Source organism: Salmo trutta, chromosome 7 (genome assembly GCF_901001165.1).
Source record: "Salmo trutta chromosome 7, fSalTru1.1, whole genome shotgun sequence".
In the NCBI taxonomy this organism is placed as follows: Eukaryota; Metazoa; Chordata; class Actinopteri; order Salmoniformes; family Salmonidae; genus Salmo; species Salmo trutta.
This window is the reverse complement of record NC_042963.1, coordinates 44,033,677-44,060,914: the sequence shown is the minus strand read 5'-3', so window position 1 is coordinate 44,060,914 and position 27,238 is coordinate 44,033,677. Positions and strand designations below refer to the sequence as shown.

Sequence of the window (27,238 nt, the reverse complement as noted above, 5' to 3'; positions counted from 1 at the left end):
CAGCAAAGGTAATCCAATTTTTCTAATAGTAATTCTGAGTTTAGTGAGCCCCAAACTTGGTGGGTGTCAAAATAGCTAGCCGTGATGGCCGAGCTATGTACTCAGAATATTGCAAAATGTGCTTTCGATGAAAAGCTATTTTAAAATCTGACACCGCGATTGCATAAAGGAGTTCTGTATCTATAATTCTTTAAATAATTGTTATGTATTTTGTCAACGTTTATCATGAGTAATTTAGTAAATTCACCGGAAGTTTTCGGTGGGTATGCTAGTTCTGAACATCACATGCTAATGTAAAAAGCTGTTTTTTGATATAAATATGAACTTGATTGAACAAAACATGCATGTATTGTATAACATAATGTCCTAGGAGTGTCATCTGATGAAGCTCATCAAAGGTTAGTGCTGCATTTAGCTGTGGTTTTGGTTTTTGTGACATATATGCTTGCTTTGAAAATGGCTGTGTGATTATTTTTGGCAGGGTACTCTCCTGACATAATGTTTTGCTTTCGCTGTAAAGCCTTTTTAAAATCGGACGATGTGGTTAGATTAACGAGAGTCTTGTCTTTAAAATTGTGTGAAATAGTCATATGTTTGAGAAATTGAAGTTATAGCATTTTTGAGGTATTTGTATTTCGCGCCACGCGATTCCACTGGCTGTTGACTAGGGTGGGAGCACATAGAAGTTAAAAATAGACACTTACAAAAACATACAAGAACATGTTTCAATATGATACAATAAGCTAAAATACAAGATGTAGAATTATCAATATTGGCGTTGGATGCTGAAAAGGCTTTCTACTGTCTTGAATGACCTTTTCTATTAAAAGCTTTGGAAGCCTTCAACTTTCCAGTTGAAATAATACATTTCATAATAATGTTATATAAATATCCTAAAGCAAATATGTACACAAATAATACATTATCTGAATAATTGCTTTAGAAAGGAGCACAAGACAGGGATGCCCTCTGTCCCCCCTCGTGTTTGCACTAGCAATTGAACCAGTTGCCGAATTAGACAGGACCCAAATATAACAGGTATCAGTAAAGGTAAACATGAGTATAAACTAAACTTATTTGGCCGTCAATCTCGTGATGTACTGTACCTGGCAAATATTGAAAACTCAATGCCACCCTTGTTAAAAATATTTTCAGAATACTCTAAAATCTCAGGATATTTTTCCTATTGCCATTATTTTAGTTTTAGTTTTTAGTTTAAGTTTTTTCCACATGTATTTTGCAATTCTTTATTAAGTGGACCACAAAAAAATAAAAAAATAGTTAAGATGCTTAATAAGGTGACAACAAACAAAAAATATATACATTAAAGATAACGTTATCCCATTACTCAACAACATGAAAGCAGATCTAATTAAATGGAAAATCTTCTCATAAATCTTACAGTTAAAGAATAAACCTTTTTAGAATGGCATGGATTATAAAGTTTTTACACTGAAGAAAAATAAAACGCAACATGCAGCAATTTAAAAGATTTTACTGAGTTACAGTTCATATCATGATATCAGTCAATTGAAATAAATTCATTTAGGCCCTAATCTATGGATTTCACATGACTGGGAATACAGATATGCCTCTGATCGTCACATATACCTTAAAAAAAGGTAGGGGCCTGGATCAGAAAATCAGTCAGTATCTGGTGTGACCACCATTTGCTTCATGTAGTGCGACACATCTCCTTCACATAAAGTTGATCAGGCTGTTGATTGTGGCCTGTGGAATGTTGCCCTACTCCTCTTCAATTGCTATACGAAGTTGCTGGATATTGTCGGGAACTGGAACACGCTGTCATACACGTCAATCCAGAGCATCCCAAACATGCTCAATGGGTGACATGGCAGCGGATGAATGGCACATCACTGTCTCTCTGTGCATTCAAATGGCCATCAATACAATGCATTTGTGTTCATTGTCTGTCGCTGATGCCTGCCCATACCATAGCCCCACAGCCACCATGGGGCACTCTGTTCACAACGTTGACATCAGCAAATTGCTCATCCACACACGACGCCATACACGCTGTCTTCCATCTGCCTGGTATAGTTGAAACCAGGATTCATCCGAGAAGAACACACTTCTCCAGCGTGCCAGAGGCCATTGAAGGTGAGCATTTGCCCACTGAAGTCGGTTACAATGCCGAACTACAATCAGGTCAAGACCCTGGTGAGGACGACAAGCATGCAGATGAGCATCCCTGAGACGGTTTCTGACAGATTGTGCAGATATTCTTCAGTTATGCAAACCCACAGTTTCATCAGCTGTCTGGGTGGCTGGTCTCAGACAAACCCGCAGATGAAGAAGACAGATGTGGAAGGGCTGGCGTGGTTACACGTGGTCTGCGGTTGTGTGGCCGGTTGGACGTACTGCCAAATTCTCTAAAACGACATTGAAGGAGGTTTATGGTAGAGAAATTAACATTCAATTCTCTGGCAACAGCTCTGGTAGACATCCCTGCAGTCATCATGCCAATTGCTAGCTCCTTAAAAACTTGAGACATCTGTGGCATTGTGTTGTGTGGCAAAACTGCACATTTTAGAGTGGCCTTTTATTGTCCCCAACACAAGGTGCACCTGTGTAATGATCATGCTGTTTAATCAGCTTCTTGATATGCCACACCTGTCAAGTGGATTAATTGGCAAGGGAGAAATACTCATTAACAGGGATGTAAATACATGTGTGTACAACATTTGAGAGAAATACGCTTTTTGTGCATATGGAAGATTTATGGGATCTTTTATTTCTGCTCATGAAACATGGGACCAACACTTTACATGTTTCATTTATATTTTTGTTCTGCATATTTATGAAAAAATGTAGGTTTTGATTGTTGTTTCATTGTTTAGAAGTTGAAGCATTGGTCAGACAACTGTTCATCTTAAATGATTTTAATGACCAAATGAACACTAGTAAAAGAAAACACGAAAATGACAGCCAAACAGTTCTGTCAGGAATAACAAAATACTAGACAGAAAACATTCACCCACAAACCCCAAAGGAAAAACAGTTTGCCTATGTATGACTCCCAATCAGCAACAACGATCTACACCTGTTCCTGATTGAGAGCCATACACGGCCGAAACAAAGAAAAACACCAACATAGAAAAAGAAACCTAGAACGCTCACCCATGTCACACCCTGGCCAAACCAAAAATAGAGAACAAAAAACCCTCTCTATGGCCAGGGCGTTACATGAACAGGCGCAGGCTCTGAATAGATTTCTTCATCTTTGTTTATAGTTTTAGAAGATTACTTTTGGCCCAATAAAACTATCCCTCTGCGGGTTGATTTCATTGAATCCAACAGACAGTGACCTTGTTCCTACCAGCAGGTGGTACCACATTATCTGGAGAAGACTGAAGTTTTAATTTCCTCCTGAGGACCTGCATACCAGCTGTGTCCAGTCCAGTACGTCCATGTGTTTTTGGTACATTGATAGAGTTTGTGTACTTTCAGCAATCAACACTTCCTGTAACCTTTATTAATATAGTAACAACTAGACATGGTCTCTACATGAACCTGGATGTAAGGTGGAAGCACTTTATGTCTGGGGTGGAGATCAGAAGGGTATACTGCAAGGTAGGATCCATCAGTTAGCCAGCTAATAAGTAACCAGAAATAACTATTGATTTTATGGTTAATAAAAAAAAGTGAAACATTGATATTAAATCAATTCGACCATGCCCATTTCAAGCTTATCTTTATAAAAAATATAAAAGTTATATCAGAATACTTGGGCAAATTAGCTGGCTAACTCCTTGATCCTGCTTTATAGTGTACCCCTCAGGTTTCATCTGTCTGAATGTGTTTGTCCTTTCAGTCAAGTAGATATTGCATCATCTGTCTGTGTGTGAACAACCCTCAAAAGCTGAATTGCATAGAACTGGTCTCATCAGGTAATATTCTCCATGCCATCTTTCCACTTATCTGACTATCCTTTCAGTGTCAGGAAGTTACCAGTATTTCGAATGACAAAGCATACTTCCACTAGACATTTACATAATTTAGCAGAAACACTTATCCTGAGCAACTAGGGTTCAGGGCACATTTTCACCTATTTGTCTCAGGGATTCAAACCAATGACCTTTCAGGTACGGGACCAACGCTCCTAACTGCTAGGCTACCTGCCACCCCTAGGTGACTTTGGAGGTTTTCTTTCAGTCGACTTCAGCATCGTAGCCTTGAAAACAACTCCTGTTGAGCTGTAACCAAGGATAATTTCGTTACAGGGGTGTCAAACATATGGAGCCAGGCCCTGGAGTCAGGCCTTTGCACCAAGGCTACCTAGAGGAAGGGGAGTTAATGGAGGGCTGACGGACCAATAGGAGAGAGGAACTCACTTTGACAGAGCCATGACAAAGCACAGTTGAGTGATCCAGATGAGGAGGTGAATGATCCAAAATCACTTCAGTGTCAGATCACTCAGGGCTTGAGCACCGGTTTAGCACTGGAAAAGGTTTGTGTGCGTGTGTGCATGTGTGCTCCTGCACACTGTCTAATTAATTAAAATATCTCCAGGCATGTTGATGATGCTATAATTTAATATTATCACTCCAGTGTCAGATCACTCAGTGGTTGAACACTGGTTTACAAAGAAAAGGTTTGTGTGTGTACGTGTGTGTGTATGTGTGTGTGTGTGTGTGCGTGCGTGCGTGCGTGTGACAGACAGACAGACAGACAGTATGACGATACAATTGTTCCATAGCCCTTCCCACAAATCCATGGAATTTGTGCTGATTGGATGTTCCCTTTTTCAAATCATGTCTCTGTTAGATCCGCTGTGTCTGCTTCATTTCTGAGCGGTATATGCAAGCAACAAAAAGCAGCTTGACTCCGTTAGAATACCACATGGCCCTCCAGCCTCAAGCTAGGTGGGTCAAGGCTAACAGGATTCTCCAGATGACTCCGCTCCATAGTTATTATCATCATAATCTATGCTGAAGGCCAGCTCCTCCTGCTGCTTCTGGTATGGCAGGGTTTTAGAGGAGTCAGCTGAATCTTCTGTGGACAGAAAGCCGGAGACACAGAGAACCACACTTAAGAAAATACATAATATGTTACTCTTGAGTAAACTGTAGGAATGTGAAAAGAAATGAATGATTCACACAGTACTTGAGATAACCCCACAGATATTGTTGCGTTTTTGAGTGTTTCCCATCTCAGGACAATATAAGGCAGAACAGTTTGAGTGCCATTAGCCAGATGATGTAAAGGCATGAATAATTGCTTTCAAGACAGTAGAGATTGTGAAGTAGCACCACAGATCCACATGACAAAACCTCCCTCACCGTGGAGTTGTTCGTGGATCCAGTCTGTTATCATGGGGACTGAGGTGTAGACTCCTGGCCTCTGAAACTTCCCACAGCCTTCCTTTCGGCTGCTCACTCCCAGGACAAAGTAACCAGAGTTCTCTCTCTGACACACCAGTGCTCCCCCAGAATCACCTGGACCCTGAAGGAAGACCGTTTGATCTTTAACTTAATGTTTCTGTCAAATTAAACTCCTCGCAATGAGATTAGACTTTATCCTCTGCTGTATCATATACAGTTACATGGTTTGGGTGACTGTATTCTATCGTCTTGGACTGGTACTGAGTATTTCAAAGTTGAAGAAAAGGCCCTCATAATGTGCTCTCTGATATGGTTCTAAACCATAGTTCCAAACATTGCCACCAGAGGGGGATGTATGATAACACAATTCCTTTGAGTCCACTGTTGTTATACTGTAATAGCCACCAGCCACCCATCCCGATGTGTTCCAGTGTTTACAGTGGTGCTATGAACCCTGTGTGTTCCTCACCGTGCACGTGTCCAGTCCACGATGCTGTGGCGGCCCAGCACACAGCATCCTAGGGGTCAGTCTACCGGTGTTATAACGCTCACAGTCAGCACGACTCACAAGTGGCACCTCTAGCGGCTCAACAGTGCTGTTCCATGATCCACCTAACAGTCAACATACACCACAGTCTCTGTGTTAGGCTACACTCAGAAAACTACAAACACATACTGTTAACACACATGCTACACCCACCCATACACACACACACAAACACGCACAATCACTGAAAGACTGACACACACACACACAAAAAACACACAATCCCTGAAAGACTGACACACACACACTTTGAATGAGGTAATGTCATGTTTGTACATAGACATAATCCCTGTGCCCACATAAACAAACTTTTTACAATGACACATCGTGCTACAGTGATCTTTTAGCTTTATCATCATTGTGTCTTGTTGTGGGTCAAACATAGTTAGGACTGCAAAATTCAGTTTGCCCTAAACACAGTATGGCATGATACTGTACATACCTGTCTGACTCTCCCACGATGAAAGCATGCAGACCTGGGAGGGTGGGACTTCCGGTCCCGAGCAGGGCAGACAGACGGACATGGCATGCTCAGTGATGAGCAGCGGGGAGTCCAGCTGTAGCAGGGCCACATCATAGTCCTGGGAGGAGGGGTCATACTGAGGGTGCAGCACTAGCCTCCTCACACCACGCCTCTATAGGACCCATATAGACAATAACACAGAGACATAGAGGTGTGTGTGTGAGAGAGAGAGAGAGAGAGAGAGAGAGAGAGAGAGAGAGAGAGAGAGAGAGACAGACAGACAGACAGACAGACAGACAGACAGACAGACAGACAGACAGACAGACAGACAGACAGACAGACAGACAGACAGACAGACAGAGAGAGACACAGACAGACAGACAGACAGACAGACAGACAGACAGACAGACAGACAGACAGACAGACAGACAGACAGACAGACAGACAGACAGACAGACAGACAGACAGACAGACAGACAGACAGAGATAGAGAGAGAGAGAGAGAGAGAGAGGACACAGACAGACAGACAGACAGACAGACAGACAGACAGACAGACAGACAGACAGACAGACAGACAGACAGACAGACAGACAGACAGACAGACAGACAGACAGACAGACAGACAGACAGACAGAGAGAGGACACTGACAGACAGAGTGAGAGATGGGTAGACTGCCTGAGGATGCTTCATCCTACCTGGTTATTCGGGCCTCCCGTCTTCACCAACAGTGGCCTTAATGATTGGTCCTCCCTGTGTTAGTTTGAAAAGAAACAAATAAAAAAATAGAGGCTGGTATTATTATGATCTGTTTTTATGAATAACATCTTCATCTATGGAGAAGTATAGCATAGGTGCTTTCAAATAGTTTTCAGACTGTTCAAATACACCATTTATTTTTCACTAAATGTATATTTATTACTATAGGATATGAGTTACCACTGTTATTATTATATTTGAACTTCTCCATGTAAGATGTAAACCATGCTGTTATTATTATTTTTATAAAAACTTTCATTGATGAAAAAGTATAGGATATGTGTGACACTCACAGGCCTAGAAGGCAGTGTGCAGCAGTGAGGACCCAGGCAGGCTGGATGATGGCCCCATAGCAGATGTTGTTAGTGTCCATGCTGAGCCGAACGTCCCAGGGCCAGGCGTGTCGCGACGCCCCCTCTCCTTCCAGAGACTCACTGGAGGTCGAGGCAGCACGGACATGAGGCATTCCACACGAGTCTGAGAGGTCGAACACGCACACACGCACACAGTTACACTCCACTCTGTTTTTATTTGAACAGTAAAGTTAAAACTTTACTCCAGCATTTTGGATTTGAGGCAACTGTACATAATGTCCCCTTTTATTTGAGGGTATTTTCATACATATCTGTTTTACTGTTTAGAAATAAAGCACTTTATGTACTGTATCTACAGATGTCCCCTCACTTAAAGGTGTCACTTATAGTGTATTAGAAGTCAGAGTAGTCAAGTTTAGTATTTGGTCCCATATCCTAGCACACAATGCCTACATCAAGCCTAGGACTCTACCAAATTGTTGAATGCATTTGCAGTTCGTTTTTGTTGTGTTTCAGATTATGTTGTGTCCAATAGAAATTCATGGTAATAATGTATGAATGAATCATGAATAATCGTGAATAATGATAAGCGACAAAGTTACAGAGGCATAATGATCCTACCCCCAAAACATACTCTCACCATTACCAATAACAGGGGAGGTTAGCCTCTAACTTTCTCACTCATCATTATTCACAGACCATTCATGATTATCTGTAATCATTGTAGCATCCACATTAATGTAGACGTGTTCAGAAAGATATTCTATTCTTATTAACAATAAAAGTTACTCCAAAATGACACAAACAATCTTTAACAAATACATAATTTACCATTCATGCTGGAGTATAGAGTCAAATTAAACGTTTTAGCTTCACTGTATATACAGAGGGGAGTGTAGTTACAGGTACTTTGCAGACCATGCATGAACACCCATTGGTCTATTATCACTGCTGAGTTGAAAAGCAGTAAGTGAACAGAGAAAACACGCTCACAGCCTGGACCAACCAGAAACTGGGAGCTGACCAACCTACAGCCTGGAGCTGGTGTGCATGCATTCCAACAAGGGTTTTACTCCAAATGGACTAATGGGTTTCTTAAAGTCAGTTGAGGCTCATCAGAGGAGGAAGGGGAGGACCATCCTACTCAGTGAATTCCATAAAAAAAAGTGAATCATAAAAAAGTTAGCATTTTTAGATAAGACTAATGAAGGTATACAGTAGCCTCAACACCAGTCTCTGGGGTAGCACCATGGTTTAGCCGGAGGACATCTATTTTCCGTCCTCCTCTGGGTACATTGACTCAATACAAAACCTAGGAGGCTCATGGTCTCACCCCCTTCCATAGACTTACACAGTAATTCTGAAGACTTCCGGAGGACATCCTCCAACCTATCAGAGCTTTTTCTGCATGAACTGACATGTTCTCCACCCAATCAAAGGATTAGAGAATGAATCTAGTACTGAAAAAATAAGCTACAGCTAGCTAGCACTGTGGTGCATAAAATGTGGTGAGTAGTTGACACAAAGAAAGAGAAAGGCAATAGTTGTACAAATTCATTTCTTAAAAAATTAAGGAGAAGCAGCAGAGAGAGCTGGCTATATTTCATTTTCTTCTTTTCACTTTCACTTACTTAGCTAGCTTCTGCAGCTAGCTAATTTATCCCGCTCAAACACTCGGCTTAAACAGAGAGGAATGCTATTTATGTTAGCTAGCTGTCTAAGGCTATCCAACACTGGAACTCTTCCAAGTCAAGGTAATTTATATAATGAATTGCCACCGGTGCCCGTTGGTGTAACTGCTAAACCACTTGCTGTACACTGTAATGCGTGATTGTAGCGGGTTCACTAATGCATTAGTTCCATTAGCTATGTTGACTATGCCGATACCTATGCGGCCTGGTCTCATAGACTTGATGTAACATAGTAAACATAAATCTGGGACACTCAAATTAGCATAATATCTTACTTTTGGTATGGTTACATAAGACAGAGTGTTATATAAGGCAGAAACTAAAGTAGGGTGATTGGTCAGGGTGGATAGGTGGGTGTCTAACGCAAACGTCTAGCAACGCAAAGGTTGCAAGTTTGATTCTCATCATGGACAATTTTAGCTAATTAGAAACTTTTCAACTACAGTACGTACTAATTTTTATCTACTTTGCAGCTACTTAGCATGTTAGCTAACCTTAACCCTTTTAGCTAACCCTTCCCTTAACCCTAATCCTAATCCTAACCTTAACCCTTTAACCTAACTCCTAAACTTAACCCTAACCCTAACTCTTAGCCTAGCTAACGTTAGCCAGCTAGCTAGAATTTATAACATATAATACGTTTCGCAAAATCATATCATCTAGTATGTTTTGCAACTTCGCAACATGTTGTACCTTCCCAATCTTAAACAGCACTGCCCGCCACTGCTTAAAGTTAATAAACAAACGTTTAGTGTTAATTCTACTAAGCTAACATATGGAATTGTTTTAAGATGGTTATACCAAGGATAATTTAGCTATTTGATTTAGAATTTAAGGGCCCCTTTAGGTATGAAAAAAAGGTGCAGAAGGAAAGCCTGGTGTAAGGACAACGCATAACCAACCTGGCAGTGAGTGGCGAAAGTGAACAGTGTCTTCCTCTGACTCCCCGTCCAGCAGGTCTGAGTAAAGAGTCAGATTGTCTGTGATCAGCTAGCATGACAGAACAGCCACATGTATATCAAATATATCTTATCATGCAACAGTTATGAAATGTAAAATATTGTAAATGCATTATCTGTTATGGAAAGTTTCATGATAACCTGATCTGTGGGCTTCTTATGGTGAGTAATATGAATGCGTGGTTTATGTGTGTCGGTGTCACACTCACCGATCTTACTGATGAATGACACGGTGGCGTGGAAGCCTCGGTAGGTGACCGTGCTATCAGAGGTGAACTGGAGGACCATCACGTTGTCATAGCTCAGGACGGGGGGAGGCACATTCCTACCACACAGCACCGCTTACACAAGGACACAAACATTACCCTACTTGAAATGTTTGTGTGTGTGTGCGTGTGCATGTGTGAAAGAGATATCTCTTTCAGCTTGAGTTGAGTTTTGTTCATTTATATTTCAGCATCTATTACAATTATTCATGTGCCATAAAAGTCAAATCCATTTGATAGGTTTGTTGGTCTATTGAGCTTAGGGTCAGATTCTGTACCTATCTCCTCTTTTGTATCCACATCTCCAAGAACAGTCAGCGAATCATACTCGCAGTCATCCGATTGCTCCAGGTCAAAGTCATCAAAGTCAAGCTCCAAGGCAAAAGACAATAAATTAAGTTGTAAAAAATGAAGAAAACAGCATCCTTCACTCCTCTTCATTTCAACAAAAAATGTGGCAAGTGCATTTACAGTGTTGCAGTCTGTTGTTGTTATTGTTTAACCTGTTTGGTATAGGGGGCAGTATTGAGAATTTTGGAAAAAATATGTTCCCATTTTTAACGGCCTCCTTCACCAACTCAGAAGCTAGAATATGCATATTATTGTTCAGGTTTGGATAGAAAACACTCTGAATTTTCTAAAACTGTTTGAATGGTGTCTGTGAGTATAACAGAACTCCTATGGCAGGCAAAAACCTGACAAGGTTTCAAGCAGGAAGTACCCTGTCTGACAAGGAGTCGTGCGTCTTACCTCTTTTTATTGAAAAGTAAGGATCTTAGCTGTAACGTGACAATTCCCAGGGCTCCAATAGGCTCTCAGAGCCCGCGAAATAACTGAAGGTTTACGAGGGAACCTCAGGTTGAAATATATTATCGCCTTTTGTAAGTGGATGCTCGGAGGACCTTTCAATGATGCGCGTGCATGAGTCGCTTCTGAGGAGAAATTTTATTCGGCTGTTTAGGCTCAATGCATACTCCCGGTCGGAATATTAACACTTCTCTATGACATAAATGGCATAAAAATTGGTTTTAAACAGCGGTTGACATGCTTCGAAGTACGGTAATGGAATATTTAGACATTTTTGACACGCCAATGCGCCATGCGCGACACCGCGAAAAAGCATTCTAGAACTCACGAACAAAACGTCGCTGTTGGAACATAACGATGGATTATTTGGGACCAAACCAACATTTGTTATTGAAGTAGAAGTCCTGGCAGTGTATTCTGATGAAGAACAAGCAAGGTAAGAACATCTTTCTTATAGGAAATGTGATTTTGGTGGAGGCTGACCTGGGTGGGTGTCTAAATAGCTAGCCCTGTAATGCCGGGCTATGTACTTAGATTATTGCAAAATGTGCTTCATCCGAAAAGCTATTTTAAAATCGGACATATCGAGTGCATAGAGGGGTAATGTATCTATAATTCTTAAAATAATTGTTATGCTTTTTGTGAACGTTTATCGTGAGTAATTTAGCAAACTGTTAGTAAATTCACCGGAAGTTTGCGGTGGTTATGCTTTTTCTGAACGTCACATGCTAATGTAAAAAGCTGGTTTTTGATATAAATATGAACTTGATTGAACAGACATGCATGTATTGTATAACACAATGTCCTAGGTGTGTCATCTGATGAAGATTATAAAAGGTTAGTGCTGCATTTAGCTGTGGTTTGGGTTTATGTGACATGATATGCTAGCTTGAAAAATGGCTGTGTGATTATTTCTGGCTGGGTACTCTGCTGACATAATCTAATGTTTTGCTTTTGTTGTAAAGCCTTTTTGAAATCGGACAGTGGGGTTAGATTAACGAGATTCTTGTCTTTAAATAGCTGTGAAATAGTCATATGTTTGAGAAATTGAAGTTATAGCATTTCTAACGATTCAAAAATCGCGCCACTGGATTTCAGTGGCTGTTACGTAGGTGGGACGAGTTCGTCCCACATGTACTAGAGAGGTTAATCAAGGTGAGTATCACATTCTTTCCAGTACATGTAAACGGATCCCATCCACACCAGAGACTGAACGAACTATCACTGTGTAGGCAGAGTGCCACCATGAATGTATTCATGACTCCACTGGGAGAGATCAGTCTCTGGGGTATCCCTTTGGTCACAACGGCCTTGCTACATGAGAGGACACAATTATATATATTTGTGTCCTCTCATGTAGCAAGGCCGTTGTGACCAAAGGGATACCCCAGAGACTGATCTCTCCCAGTGGAGTCATGAATACATTCATGGTGGTACTCTGCCTACACACACATATATATATATTCACCTTTATTTAACTAGGCAAGTCAGTAAAGAACAAATTCTTATTTTCAATGATGGCCTAGGAACAGTGGGTTAACTGCCTTATTCAGGGCCAGAATTTTACCTTGTCAGCTCGGGGATTCGATCTTGCAACCTTTCGGTTACTAGTCCAACGCTCTAATCACTAAGCTACCTGCCGCCCCAGGACAGGACAGGACAGTACACAAACTATTACAACCCTTACTGCATAAGAAGTACAGGTCAACATGTGTCACCTTGACAACGTGACCCTTGGGGGCATAGATGACCCAGTGGCAGACAGAGTCGTTGCTGTAGGATTGTGGGTAGTTGAGACTGTGTACGGTCCTGTGATCCTGGACCAGAGCCACGGTGCCACATCCCAACGCTGCACAAACACAAAGGACACATTATCAACCACAAGCCCTGCCCTCTCTGTGGCTCCATAATCACACTGTCGCACACTTAACCCTTGACAATACATGTGCATCAGTGCAACACAAACACTGTCCGCCAGGCATCTTGGCTCCTATCGCTGACCCACGTGGTGGTGTAGTTACAGTGCAGAAGTGTGTGTTTTCATCACAGAACCTCTGCACCTCATTACCAGGTCATGGGACCGCTGTGTGCCTTCCTGGCTGTTATGTAACTATGGGAGAGTTAGCCCCATGAGCATGAATGTGTGTGTGTGTGCTTTTGTGTGCGTTAAAGCGTGTGTGTGTGCATGAGTGTGTGTGGGCGTGCGTGCGTGCGAGCGAGTGAAAGTGCATATGCGTGTGTGTGTCTGACTAGCAGCAGTTGGAGGGTGTGTGGCTCACAGGGTGGAAGGCCCCACTGGGATTGAAAGAGAGAGTAGGGAGCCTATATAATTTGTCAGGAACTCAGAGCAACTAGACACATCCTGTCCGCAGGCAGGGTGATGAAACATCAGAACCAGCACACAGCTCTGCCCTGAAGGCCTCTGCCAAACAACGTATTCTATCATCAAGTCACAAATGCAATACACAGCTATTTGTAGTACAGACAGAGAACATGACAATTATTTAGCAAAAAACAAATGCTATGAGGATCCATCCATTAGTGTCAGACTGTCTTTATAATGGCAATACACACACAGTAATGATGCCATACTACTCCCTAAACTGGTTTAACCTGAGTTCTGAGTTGTTCTATTCCTGAGCTGGGGGGGTAGGCTTGGTGAGCCAAGGAAGCGTGGGTTGACGTAACGGTTACTCACCAGGCACAGAATTTCCCTCGACACCTCGGAATCTAACAACAAATCCCCTTCCTGTTCCACTGACATCAGACACAAATTGGAGAGAAGCACTGTGGGAGTCGATGAGCACTGGGGGCGGGGGGGCGCTGCCACAGAACATCCCTAAGAGACAGCCAATGGGAGATCACAAAGTCAAACCCCCCATCAACTGGTGGGAAGGAGAACACTAGGGAGACATACAGTACCAGTCAAAAGTTTGGACACACCTACTCAATCAAGGGTATTCTTTATTTTTACTATTTTATACATTGTAATATAATAGTGAAGACATCAAAACTATGAAATAACACATATGGAATCATGAAATAACCAAAAAAGTATTAAACAAATCAAAATGTATTTTATATTTGAGATTCTTCAAAGTAGCCACGCTTTGCCTTGATGACAGCTTTGCACACTCTTGGCATTCTCTCAACCAGTTTCATGAGGTAGTAACCTGGAATGAATTTCAACTAACAGGTGTTCCTTGTTAAAAGTTAATTTGTGGAATTTCTTGACTTCATAATGTGTTTGAGCCAATCAGTTGTGTTGTGACAAGGTAGGGATGGTATTCAGAAGATAACCCTATTTGGTAAAAGACCAAGTCCATATTATGGCAAGAACAGCTCAAATAAGCAGAGAAATGACAGTCCATCATTACTTTAAGACATGAAAGTCAGTCAATACGGAACATTTCAAGAACTTTGAAAATTTCGTCAAGTGCAGTTGCAAAAACCATCAAGCGCTATGATGAAACTGGACCGCCACAGGAATGGAAGACCCAGAGTTACCTCTGCTGCAGAGGATAAGTTCATTAGAGTTACCAGCCACAGAAATTGCAGCCCAAATAAATGCTTCACAGAGTTCAAGTAACAGACACATCTCAACATCAACTATTCAGAGGAGACTGCGTGAATCAGGCCTTCATGGTTGAATTGCTGCAAAGAAATCACTACTAAAGGACACCAATAAGAAGAAGAGACTTGCTTGGGCCAAGAAACATAAGCAATGGACATTAGACTAGTGGAAATCTGTCCTTTGGTCTGATGAGTCCAAATGTGATATTTTGGGTTCCAACCGCCGTCTTTGTGAAAAGCAGAGTAGGTGAACGGATGATCTCCTTATATGTGGTTCCCACCGGGAAGCATTGAGGAGGATGTGTGATGGTGTGGGGGTGCTTTGCTGGTGATTTATTTAGAATTCAAGGCACACTTAACAAAGATGGCTACCACAGCATTCTGCAGCAATATGCCATCAACTGGTTTGCGATTAGTGGGACTATCATTTGTTTTTCAATAGGACAATGACCCAACACACCTCCAGGCTGTGTAAGGGCTATTTGACCAATAAGGAGAGTGATGGAGTGCTGCATCAGACAACCTGGTGACCTCCACAATCACTCGACCTCAAACCAATTGAGATCGTTTGGGATAAGTTAGACTGCAGAGTGATGGAAAAGCAGCCAACAAGTGCTCAGAATATATGGGAACTCCTTCAAGATTGTTGGGAAAGTATTCCAGGTGAAGCTGGTTGAGAGAATGCCAAGAGTGTGCAAAGCTGTAATCAAGGCAAAGGGTTGCTACTTTGAAGAATCTAAAATATATTTCGATTTGTTTAACACTTTTTTGGTTACTACATGATTCCATATGTGTTACTATTACTCTACAATGTAGAATATAGTAAAAATAAAGAAAAACCCTTGAATGAGTAGGTGTGTCCAACAGCCTCATCTCTCACCAATAGGCCTCCCAGAGTCTGCACCCACCGATACCGTGAGTTGGTCACTGTGACAGAGGGTGTCATTCTCCATGTCAAATTCCAAGAATTCCAGCAGAATACTCCTCCCTATAGGAACGCTGATGGACCAGGAACATATCCTACGAGAGTGAGAGAAAGAAGTTTACTGTAATGTAATTTAAGCTTTCAACTGATATAAGACACTTGTATGTACATAAATGTGTAAAATCCATAATTTTTCTGATTATTTATTTGAAGTGCGTGCCCTCCAGTTTCACCGGAAGTTGTCCCGCTAACGGGACGCCTAGCCTTAATGGCCTGCATCAAAGGCAGCTGAGGATATATAGTTGAAGTCGTAAGTTTACATACACTTAGATTGTTGTCATTAAAACTCGTTTTTCAACCACTCCACCAATGCCTTGTTAACAAACTATAGTTTTGGCAAGTCGGTTAGGACATCTACTTTGTGCATGACACAATGCATTTTTCCAACAATTATTTACAGACAGATTATTTCACTTATAACTGTATCACAATTCCAGAGGGTCAGAAGTTTACATACACTAAGTTGACTGTGCCTTTAAATAGCTTGGAAAATTCCAGAGAATTATGTAATGGCTTTAGAAGCTTCTGATAGGCTAATTGACATCATTTGAGTCAATTGGAGGTGTACCTGTGGATGTATTTCAAAGCCTACCTTCAAACTCAGTGCCTCTTTGCTTGACATCACGGGAAAATCAAAAGAAATCAGCCAAGACCTCAGAAAAAAAATTGTAGACCTCCACAAATTCTGGTTCATCCTTGGGAGCAATTTCAAAACGCCTGAAGGTATCACATTCATCTGTACAAATAATAGTACGCAAGTATAAACACCATGGGACCACGCAGCCGTCATACCACTCAGGAAAGAGATTACTTTGGTGTGAAAAGTGCAAATCAATCCCAGAACAACAGCAAAGGACCTTGTGAAGATGCTGGAGAAAATGGGTACAAAAGTATCTCTATCCACAGTAAAATAAGTTCTATATCGACATAACCTGAAAGGCCACTCAGCAAGGAAGAAGCCACTACTCCAAAACCACCATAAAAAAGCCAGACTACGGTTTGCAACTGCACATGGAGACAAAGATCGTACTTTTTTGAGAAATATCCTCTGGTCTGATGAAACAAAAATATAACTGTTTGGCCATAATGACCATCATTATGTTTGGAGGAAAAAGGGGGAGGCTTGCAAGCCGAAGAAGACCATCCCAACCGTGATGCACAGGGGTGGCAGTATCATGTTGTGGGGGGGCTTTGCTGCAGGAGGGACTGGTGCACTTCACAAAATAGATGGCATCACGAGGCAAGAAAATGATGTGGATATATTGAAGCAACATCTCAAGACATCAGTCAGGAAGTTAAAGGTTGGTCGCAAATGGGTCTTCCAAATGGACATTAACCCCAAGCATACTTCCAAAGTTGTGGCAAAATGGCTTAAGGACAACAAAGTCAAGGTATTGGAGTGGCCATCACAAAGCCCTGACCTCAATCCTATAGAAAATGTGTAGGCAGAACTGAAAAAATGTGTGCGAGCAAGGAGGCCTACAAACCTGACTCAGTTTCACCAGCTCTGTCAGGAGGAATGGGCCAAGATTCACCCAACTTACTGTGGGAAGCTTGTGGAAGGCTACCCAAAATGTTTGACCCAAGTTAAACAATTTAAAGGCAATGCTACCAAATACTAATTGAGTGTATGTAAACTTCTGACCCACTGAGAATGTGATGAACGAAATCAAATCTGAAAAAAATAATTCTCTCTACTATTATTCTGGCATTTCTCATTCTTAAAATAAAGTGGTGATCCTAACTGACCTAAGACAGGGAATCTTTACTCAAGATTACATTTCAGGAATTGTGAAAAGCTGAGTTTAAATGTATTTGGCTAAGGTGTATGTAAACTTCCGAATTCAACTGTAAGCCAAGGACTAGACAAAGTGTATTTTTACTACTACTATTTGCTACTACTTTCACCACTTTTAGTCTTGAAAGCTTTGGATGTTTACTACACTGTGGATCTTTAAAGATCTGGGAGGGGCTAAGGCTTTAGAGGGTGTGAACGATGCTGAATGGGTGTACCAAATATTCACGGGCCATTTTCTTAAAAGTGGGGTTATAAGTTTATCAACTTTCAAAGCAGAATTACTTCCCCATTGTTCCTCAACTGCAGTGTAAGATATAACATGGTATAGCTCTGAGTCAATTCTTTAATCTAATGTAAAAAACGGCATTTCGAAAATTGGTCTACTCACAAAATTGTCTGTGGCGTCCGAACGGTTTGGCCTACAAACTATTTTTAGCCCCCTATGGAAGGATGAGACTCTCATGAACACAATGGTTTTGTTCGTTTTTCTCTACGACCCCCTGAAGTTTGTTTATCCAATCTGTCAACTTCTGTCTGTAGCATCAGAACAGTTTGGGATACACACTAATGTGACCCCTCTGATGTAAAGGAGACTCTCTACAACACGCACATGTCAGTTATTTTGCTAAGATACCCCCAGGCCTCAGAAGACTCGTCTGAAGGTCCCACGGTACCAATCCCAAAAATTAATGGAAGTATATATGTAGATTGTTTAGTTCCAAAAATAAGGGGTTAAATACATGTAAAAAACAAAAACAATAAATGTTTCCTGATCTTTCTTATATCTCTCAGATATAGGGTAGACACTTCGTAAAAAAATTCCTTTAGATTTATTTTTGGGGACTACCTATTGTTCCATGTAGTGAATCTGTTATTCAATGCGTTTGTATGGGCTAATAGCAGTAACATGCTGACCACACCGCTCACGTCATGTGAGTGAGAGTTGCAAAATAAATGTACATTTACATGTGATATAGAAATTATATAAGTTAAGGGCTAAAAGTTAAAACAACCACTCAATGTATTGTGACAACTGTGAAGCTGATAACAGGAAGGAGGTCTCCCAACCCAGGGAGGGGAGAAACCGTTAGACTTGCAATGATCATTTGGAGAAGACTTGCACATAGTATTCATTTATTGAGTTAATGCCAAATAATAGAAGGAGACATTTAACATGTGTGTGTGTGTGTTTCAAAATAGGTTAGAGAAATATTGACAATTCTAGGATGGAACATGTCTGTGAGGATTTGCAGGAAACAATTTGGTCTATTACTCTGACCTTATAGACTAGACTGTGTTCTGAGAAGTAAGTCAGGCACTGGGAAACCACAGAGGCTTCCTGTTTTGAGCTCGACATGTCAGTTACAGACATGTAGATAGAGGAACTCGGTTAGACCGAAGTTAGATGAGAGGAGGGGCGAGTTAGATGAGAGGAGGGGCATTTATAAAGTGTATGTCATAACCAAACGTGTGAGGTATAAAAGGCTACGTGCATTGTGTGATATTTAGAGCCCTCGTGAATAAACATTTTGACTATTGTAAGCTGGGACTCTGTCTGTTTCATTCAACCAGAATCTTACAAACTCTAGGTTGCAGACTGAGTAGTTTAATTGAAGTTCAGTTTAAGAACATTGAGAACAAAATTCTCATATCAAAATGTTATTCAATCATTGCACCCACACTGCTCGCACGCACCAACGAGCGTCTGCATTGCCAAGCGCTAAAATAGAAGTCAGTTCTATTTGTGATTCTGAACACCGTGCAAGTTCTGACTCTCCCATTTCCTCATTGGTTTATAGAAGCATATACCCACTAGTCATCTCCTCATTGGTTATACCCACGTGGGTGATTGAAAGATGAACAGAGGTCAGTCGGTCCGTTATGGTAATACACCTTATTATGAAAGTTAGATGCCAATTGCCATATAAAGTCCAAAGAAGAAAAAGCCTGGAAGGAGGAGAGATGACTAGAAACGATTCAGTTGACTGCTTTATGTGTGGATTAATTGTTGGAGTAGAGGACCTTGTGCATTTCAGGTAAAATAACAACTCAACATTTATATCCCAGGACAAATTAGCTAGCAACAGCAAGCTAGCTAAATAGGACAAATAAGCTAGCAACTGCAAGCTAGCTAGCAACTGCAAGCTAGCTAGCAACTGCAAGCTAGCTAGCAACTGCAAGCTAGCTAGCTAAATTGCCATAAATGTTTAAGGCTTTTCGACCGGTCTACAAATTAATATAATTGGTACAGAGTTTGTTTTGATATTTCAACATGTGTATCGTGACCGTGTTTGGTGTGGGGGGACAAAATCAATTTGCGCACGATGGCGCACGCGGATGAGGGCGCGCCTCCGTTTTGGGAATGGTGTAAGGCCAAATACCTTTTCATCAAATAATTTTGTATTAAATGTGTTGATACTTCAAAGGAATGCCTTGGTTTAGACAGGGCTTAGACTCTTATGGGTTAAAATTCTCTGAACAATTGGAGAACATGACTTTAAATAGAACCATGAAGAAACCTCCAGAAAAAGTTTTGTTGGAGTACTGAAATTCCCACAGAAGAACGTTGTTTCTTAAAGTTCTCAGAACTATTTGAGAACATTCCCAATGTCAAACCATTCTGAGAACTTTCCTAGAACATTACAAAAAAAGTACATTAAATGTAACCATGTTTTAACTTTTAGGAAGCATTCTGTTAAGGTAATTAAAGGGATACTTCGGGATTTTGGCAATGATGCCCTTTATCTACTTCCCCAAAGTCAGATGAATTTTAAGTCTCTGTGTCCAGTATGAAGAAAGTTAGAGGTAGATTTGCGAGCCAATGCTAACTAGCGTTGCTAGCAGATAACCATACACTTCCAGTCATTGCGCTAACACTAGTTAGCAATTGTATTGCACTAGTGCTAGTTAGCAACTTCCTTCAATCAGCACGCAGAGACATAAAAATGGTATCCATAAGTTCCTGACTCTAGGGAATTAGATCAAGGGCCTTGTTGCCAAAATCCTGAGTATCCCTTTAAATAGCAGGAAAATAATGTTTTTTGTCAAGTTCCTAAAAATGTGCTGAGAATGTTCCAAAGCCAAGAAAGTATCCTTCACCATTTCCAGAAAGTTGTGGGAAGGTTGTCTGCAAAATAACCATAGGACAACCCCCTCCCACCAAGCTCTAAGAAACATATGGTTGTTAGAACGTTCTGTGCCAGCCGGGGAGTGGTGAGGGCAAATTGGTCTGAAAATAAATAGTCCTAAAAGCATACTTAATTCAAGGGCATTCAATGAGTGCATTCAGTTCAGCACAGCTCTCCCTCACTCCCCGTCTGCAACGGGCCTGTGCACTGTCACTGGATTACACCCACTCATTGTTGTTGTAGAGATGGCCTGAGAGGCTTGGGTTTCTGATGAGACCCTCACTACCGTTCACAAGCCCATCCCTCACACTGCACAGTCCTGCAGCACAGTACAAACACACACACATACACACACACACACACACACACACACACACACACACACACACACACACACACACACACACACACACACACACACACACACACACACACACACACACAGAGCATCAAATACACTGTCCAAAGAGTACGATTACATCATACCGTAAAGGTTAACTGTACAAATTGCATAAATGAGCTATTGTGTAAAAAGTTAAGTAGCTATTTAGATGACAAAGAGGACATGGTCGCAGTTTCAAAACATGCAAGTAAATGCATTGTGGAATTGACATACAAGAAGAAGAAATACAACTTACTTGACTTGGACTTTTGGTTTGGGTTAGCATCTGCTGTTGAACAAAACACAACAACAAAATCATTTGTTAGACCATCTGCTATACAATCTGTTATACATATCCAAACCTGATTAAAAAGTGTTAGATAACCTTCTCTGAGTTTCATCTTGATCCAGGGCAGGAGCATCTTGACGTCAGTGAATACCCCCGGGGATCCTCTCTTGGCCGACGACTTGGCCTTGTTGTTGATCCAGCTACGGCCACAACCTTTCCCCCAGGAGGTGACCCCCACCACAACCCAGTGGCCGTCCTCCCTGGGGCAGATCAGAGGACCCCCAGAGTCCCCCTGGAGATGGGAGAACACAACATTATCTGATAAGGGACCTGTCAAAGGAATGATGAGAAGTCTATGGACAGATATAACCCCATTTAACCCCATTTGTCCAGAGAACCTCCACCAGAAACTGGACAGAGATCACTGAATCATAATAACACTGTGTTATAGATTTTAACATGCAGAGTCAGACAGCACTGTGTTGTAGTCTATCTACTGTACCTGGCAGGCGTCCTTTCCTCCTCTCTCTGGTCCAGCACACAGCACAGTGAGGGCCTGCTGTGTGGGTCTCAGGGTCTGGAGAACATACTTGCACTTAGCTGGCTCCACCAACTCCAGCTGCACCTCTCTTAGAATTGCAGGTAGAAGACCGCCTGAATGTGAATACAGTTCCATTAGCCTGATCCCAGATCTGTTTGTGCTGTCTTGCCAATTCCTTATGGTCAAACCATGGTCATAAGACAGCACAAACAGATATGGGATCAGGCTAGGACTCCATCATCAAAACATTCAAAAAATACAAGTGAAGAGTAAAGTGAAGAGTAAAGTGTCCATGTTGATGTGCTAGTTTGAAATTAATGTCAAACTGAAGGTAAAGTTAATCTGGGCCTTACGTTCTTTGGTCCGTCCCCATCCACTCACAAGGCAGCTGGTTCTGGGTGGGAATTTCTCACTGGGCAGAGGCAGGCATATGGGCTGAACACCGGGACCTGCAGAGGATGTAAGCACAGATACTTTAGAAAATATTTCCTACAGTGACAAGAATAATGTCTGGCCAAACTCAGTCAATGACGTAGACATCATAATGTCCATATAGGGTGGGTTATATCTACATTACAGAACATTACGGCCGTAAAAAAAACTCAACCGCCCGTCACTATAACGGAGAGGAAACCTGCCCAATCGGATATGTCCATCGATTTCCAGCAGAGCTATGTCATAGCTCATAGGAGAGGCGTGCTGGTACTTCTCGTGAATTTTGATGGTGTTCACAGTGAAGGTCTGCTCTTCTTCATCAGGAACCCTTTGGTCGTACTCCCCAATCACAACACTAACGTTCCTCAGAAAGTTTCTATGGAAGAAAAAAGGAGGAGACATTAGGGGCTTGTCGTTATGCACCAAATGGAAGAAGTCGGACTGAAACTGGGAGGAACTACCTGGACTTGAGATGGGATGGAACTTACGTAGAGACGATGGAGAAGCAGTGGGCAGCAGTCAGGATCCAGCGCTCAGTCAGGATAGCCCCTCCACAGAAATGAGAACCCCTGGACCTCAGTGAAACCTTCAAATCATCCCAAATTCCATGTCATTGTGATGTCTTTAAGCCTGTATTTGTGTGGCCTGTGTGGTCCAGCGGTTACAGCCGCTGGACCAGAGTCGGCATGGGTTCGAATCTGTCCCTCTGACTCATCCTCCCCCATCTTTTATTTTGTGATAACTCTTCAATAAAGCTAGAAAAAAAGCCTGTCTTTGTGTTATCCTCATTGCCATATTTCTCAAAAGGGGGTGTCACATGCACAGTAAAAGGAAGTCACTTGCCAACCAGGGGTGGGATCCATATCTTGCCTCCAATCCTCCAACGATTCTCAAAGAGCGGTCAAGAAGGTTCCTGATCTGTGGAAGACCGCACTTTGGACCTGTAGGTGAAAAAAAGCTAGGACTTGTTCAACAAAATACACTACATGACCAAAAGTATGTGAAAACCTGCTCGTCGAACATCTCATTCCAAAATCATGGGCATTAATATAGAGCTAGTCCACCCTTTGCTGCTATAAAAGCCTCCACACTTCTGGGAATGCTTTCCACTAGATGTTGGAACACCGCTGCGGGACTTGCTTCCATTCAGCCACAAGACCATTAGTGAAGTTAGGCACTGATGTTGGGTGATTAGGCCTGGCTCGCAGTCGGCATTTCAATTAATCCCAAAGGTGTTCGATGGGGTTGAGGTCAGGGCTCTGTGCAGGCCAGTCAAGTTCTTCTACACCAATCTCGACAAAGCATTTCTGTATGGACCTTGCTTTGTGCTCGGGGGGCATTGGCATGCTGAAACAGAAAAGGGCCTTCCCGAAAACATTTGCCACACAGTTGGAAGCACAGAATCCTCTAGAATGTCATTGTATGCTGTAGGGTTAAGATTTCCATTCACTGGAACTAAGGGGCCTAGCCCGATCCATGAAAAACATCCCCAGACCATTATTCCTTCTCCACCAAACTTTACAGTTGGCACTACGCATTGGGGCAGGTAGCGTTCTCCTGGCATCCGCCAAACCCAGATCTGCCAGATGGTGAAGACTGCCAGATGGTGAAGCGTGATTCATCACTCCAGAGAACACGTTTCCACTGCTCCAGAGTCCAATGGCGGTGAACTTTCCACCACTCCAGTTGACGCCTGGCATTGCAAATGGTGATCTTAGGCTTCTGTGTGGCTGATCAGCCATGGAAACCCATTTCATGAAGCTCCCGACGAACAGTTATTGTGCTGACGTTGCTTCCAGAGACAGTTTGGAACTCGGTAGTAAGTGTTGCAACCGAGGACAGACGATTTTTACGTGCTACGTGCTTCAGCACTCGCCGGTCCCGTTCTGTGAGCTTGTGTGGCCTACCACTTCACGGCTGAGCCGTTGTTGCTCCTAGACGTTTCCACTTCACAATAACAGCACTTACAGTTGACCGGGTCAACTCTAGCAGGGCAGAAATGTGTTGGTATCCTATGACGGTGCCACGTTAATGGTCACTGAGCTCTTCATTAAGGCCATTCTACTGCCAATGTTTGTCTATGGAGATTGAATGGCTGTGTGCTCGATTTTATACACCTGTCAGCAATGGGTGTGTCTGAAATAGCCGAATCCACTAATTTGAAGGGGTCTCCACATACGTTTGTATATATAGTGTACAATTGGTCATTCAAATGAACACAATTCAATCAATGTATCTTTCACTCTGTGCACCCTGCTAACGTATTACTGGTATACATTTGATAACTTACCAGAGAGATCATCTGAAATTCCAGTGTTGATACAGTAACACAGACAGAGTAGAACCCCAGTGGTCTTCACCCGTGAACCTCCCATTCTGACTCCTGACTGGGGTCTTGCTGGCTAAGACAAGTGGGTTTATATGGTGGGGGGGTTAACTATGTGGGTAGGGTTACTTGTTAACCAGACTGCAGCCGTCTGTAAAGAACAGAGCTCGGCTAGAGTCATAGTGAGGAAGACAGAAGAGTAACACGTTAGACTCGCATACTGCCTCAGACAACAGTGCTCAGGGTGACTCCCCCTCAGAACTTGACAACAACTATCTCTGGTGAACCGTCATTTGTGGTGAGAGACCAACACAGCCAGACATTTTTTTTTTTACAACGGAGCAAGCATTGAAACTGATCCATGGTATTGTAATCTGATAGTTTCCAACTATTCTGTCAGTGTCTTAAACCTAGGGCAGGATCACTATAATATAGCCAGTGGCACCACGCTGTCTGTGACAAAACAACCCCATAAAATCAACCAAAGAAGAGGGCCAAGACATCCATAAACCACCCTGGACAATGCGGAGAATCCTCAGAGATCCAAACTGTTAAAGGAACCGCAGACATGAGAGGAGTGGCTTAAGGAATAGACAGAAAGAGAACAACGTAAATATATCTCAAAAATGAATTCAAAGATATTAAATCATTTGATTACTGTTACGGTGCTGTTTGGGTTGTTAATCAGATTTGTCCCACCATTCTTGATTTCTTGTCCTTTTTCTTTTTTTCCTTACATTTCAATTGTTTGACATTTAACTGCATTGTTAGGAGCTAGTAACATAAGCATTTCGCTGCACCCGCTATAACACCTGCCAAACTGTGTACGTGACCAAATTTGATTTGATTTAAAGGCTGATTTTCATCTTATCAATCAATGGGCCATGGAAACAGTTAGAGGAACAGGGCCACATTCAGTAGGCAGACTTTATCGAACATTGCAGACAGAAATGTAACGAATAGAGCTGACAATATTTTATTCTACATGTCAGAGAGGCATGTTGTTCTACATAACATATTTCTATCTGTACGTTGTACAATGTCGTGCCTTGCTGAATGCGCTCCAGGCTAGTTTACTGCTGCCTGGGCATTCAGCTGACGTACTGTGTGCGGTACAGGGAAGCTGGGCTATCGACAAAGACATCTTCTCATGACGATCAACTTGACCTTTAAAGCTGAGTTTATGAGACATGGCACAGGAAATGGGAACAATTCATTTGACTTCTTGAACTCTTCTGTCTTTTTGGATGAATGCTAAATTAATCTTCTATGATGCTGAGGGGATAGCGAGGTCTTATGGTGGATCTTATGAATCATGTGAATCTAGAAGCTCTTAAGTTTTCTCAATGCCCTTTCAGCCACAACATTTCAAGCATACCAAAACTAAGAACACATGGGACTTGCTTGGCCGGCAGGGAACTGGTACAGTTGAGGAAACATGGCATCAAAACAATACATTTCAAATCAGCATGATTTTCTGTTGAAAACATGTACCTTTTACACACATCAAGACTGACACATTATTCCACAAACAGAGTTAAATCTGATGTGATGTAAATGGGGGTTTACTTACCAGGAGCATTGGAGTAGTCTGGTTGATAGTCAGGACACAAGTGAACATTAGCGACAACAACATCAGTCAGCTGTTGACTGTCATAGGACAAGCAACCTTTGGGAATGTGACAGAATGTCCTGTCCTTTATACAGACGATATTCATACAAACCTGATTTGAACAGCACAAGTGTATCTGCTCTGAACTAATATTGTAACATACTGTAGGCTACCCCTAGAAAGCACAGCAGGAAAATCTATGCTGAAAGTGTGTGTGTGTGTGTGTGTGAGAGTGTGTGTGTGAGAGTGTTTCAGCATAGATTTCCGAAACATTTCCATGTTGTTCATTCTAGGAAACATGCAGGAGTAGCCTACAGTATGTTACAATACTAGTTCAAAGCAGATGCAAATGATGAGGGCATCCCACTGTGCCCGAGTCTGACTCCCACTGGTTCTGACTCCCACTGGTTCTGACTCCCACTGGATCTGACTCCTACTGGTTCTGACTCCCACTGGATCTGACTCCCACTGGGCAGACTCAGTAGTGGCTCAGCCCTCAGCACAGAGAACGGTTGCCAGGCTGCAGCTGCCAGCTGTTCCAGCACAGGATTTCCCATCTACCTGATATGCATATGGATTCAGATAAATAAATGAATAACATGGATTTATTAAAGTCATTACACTTCTTATCTCAAAATTGTCACAAATCTCACAATTGACTTGATGGAAACTAGCCTGACAGTTGACTTGATGGCAACTAGCCTGGTGTTTCTCATTAAAGAGTGCGTGTGGCAGAAGATTGCTGAGAAGTTCTACAACAAAATCAGTCTGGTAAGGTGAAAGTGTATATTTTGGGGCGATTTCAACAAGGACATTTTCAGACTTTGCATCCTGTGTAAGTGTGCTCCACATATGAAGAAACACAGCCATATGCAATGTTCACACATTGTTAAGCCCTTTAGTGACATATTACAAGTTGCTATGCAGGAAATGGCATAAATAGGCAGGAAATAAGCTCTGCATTACCTGTAGCCCCCTTAACCACAGCTCACTAGCTAACTGACTGGACGTCGCTCCCA

At 42.0% G+C, this 27,238-nt stretch overlaps 1 protein-coding gene across 2 annotated transcripts; it reads right to left on the bottom strand.

Moving 5' to 3' along the window:
* Positions 1-4,538: 4,538 nt before the first annotated feature.
* LOC115197477 (ovochymase-2) lies at positions 4,539-26,288 on the bottom strand. Of its 2 annotated transcripts, none has more exons than XM_029759042.1 (22): positions 26,181-26,288; positions 24,572-24,683; positions 23,125-23,222; positions 22,770-22,867; positions 22,485-22,657; positions 22,200-22,295; positions 21,808-21,959; positions 21,402-21,597; positions 21,273-21,305; positions 20,863-20,953; positions 15,604-15,743; positions 13,849-13,989; positions 12,869-12,999; positions 10,622-10,715; positions 10,287-10,418; positions 10,021-10,077; positions 7,407-7,590; positions 7,053-7,107; positions 6,335-6,527; positions 5,815-5,957; positions 5,304-5,466; positions 4,539-5,016 (listed from the first exon to the last, which is right to left on the bottom strand). In XM_029759042.1, the coding sequence occupies exons 1-22, from the start codon at positions 26,241-26,243 to the stop codon at positions 4,898-4,900; spliced, it is 2,664 nt and encodes an 887-aa protein (XP_029614902.1). In that variant the 5' UTR covers positions 26,244-26,288; the 3' UTR covers positions 4,539-4,897. The 2 variants fall into 2 exon arrangements, with proteins under 2 accessions (XP_029614902.1, XP_029614903.1); XM_029759043.1 differs by having other exon boundaries at positions 21,273-21,302.
* Between the last annotated feature and the right edge of the window lie 950 nt (positions 26,289-27,238).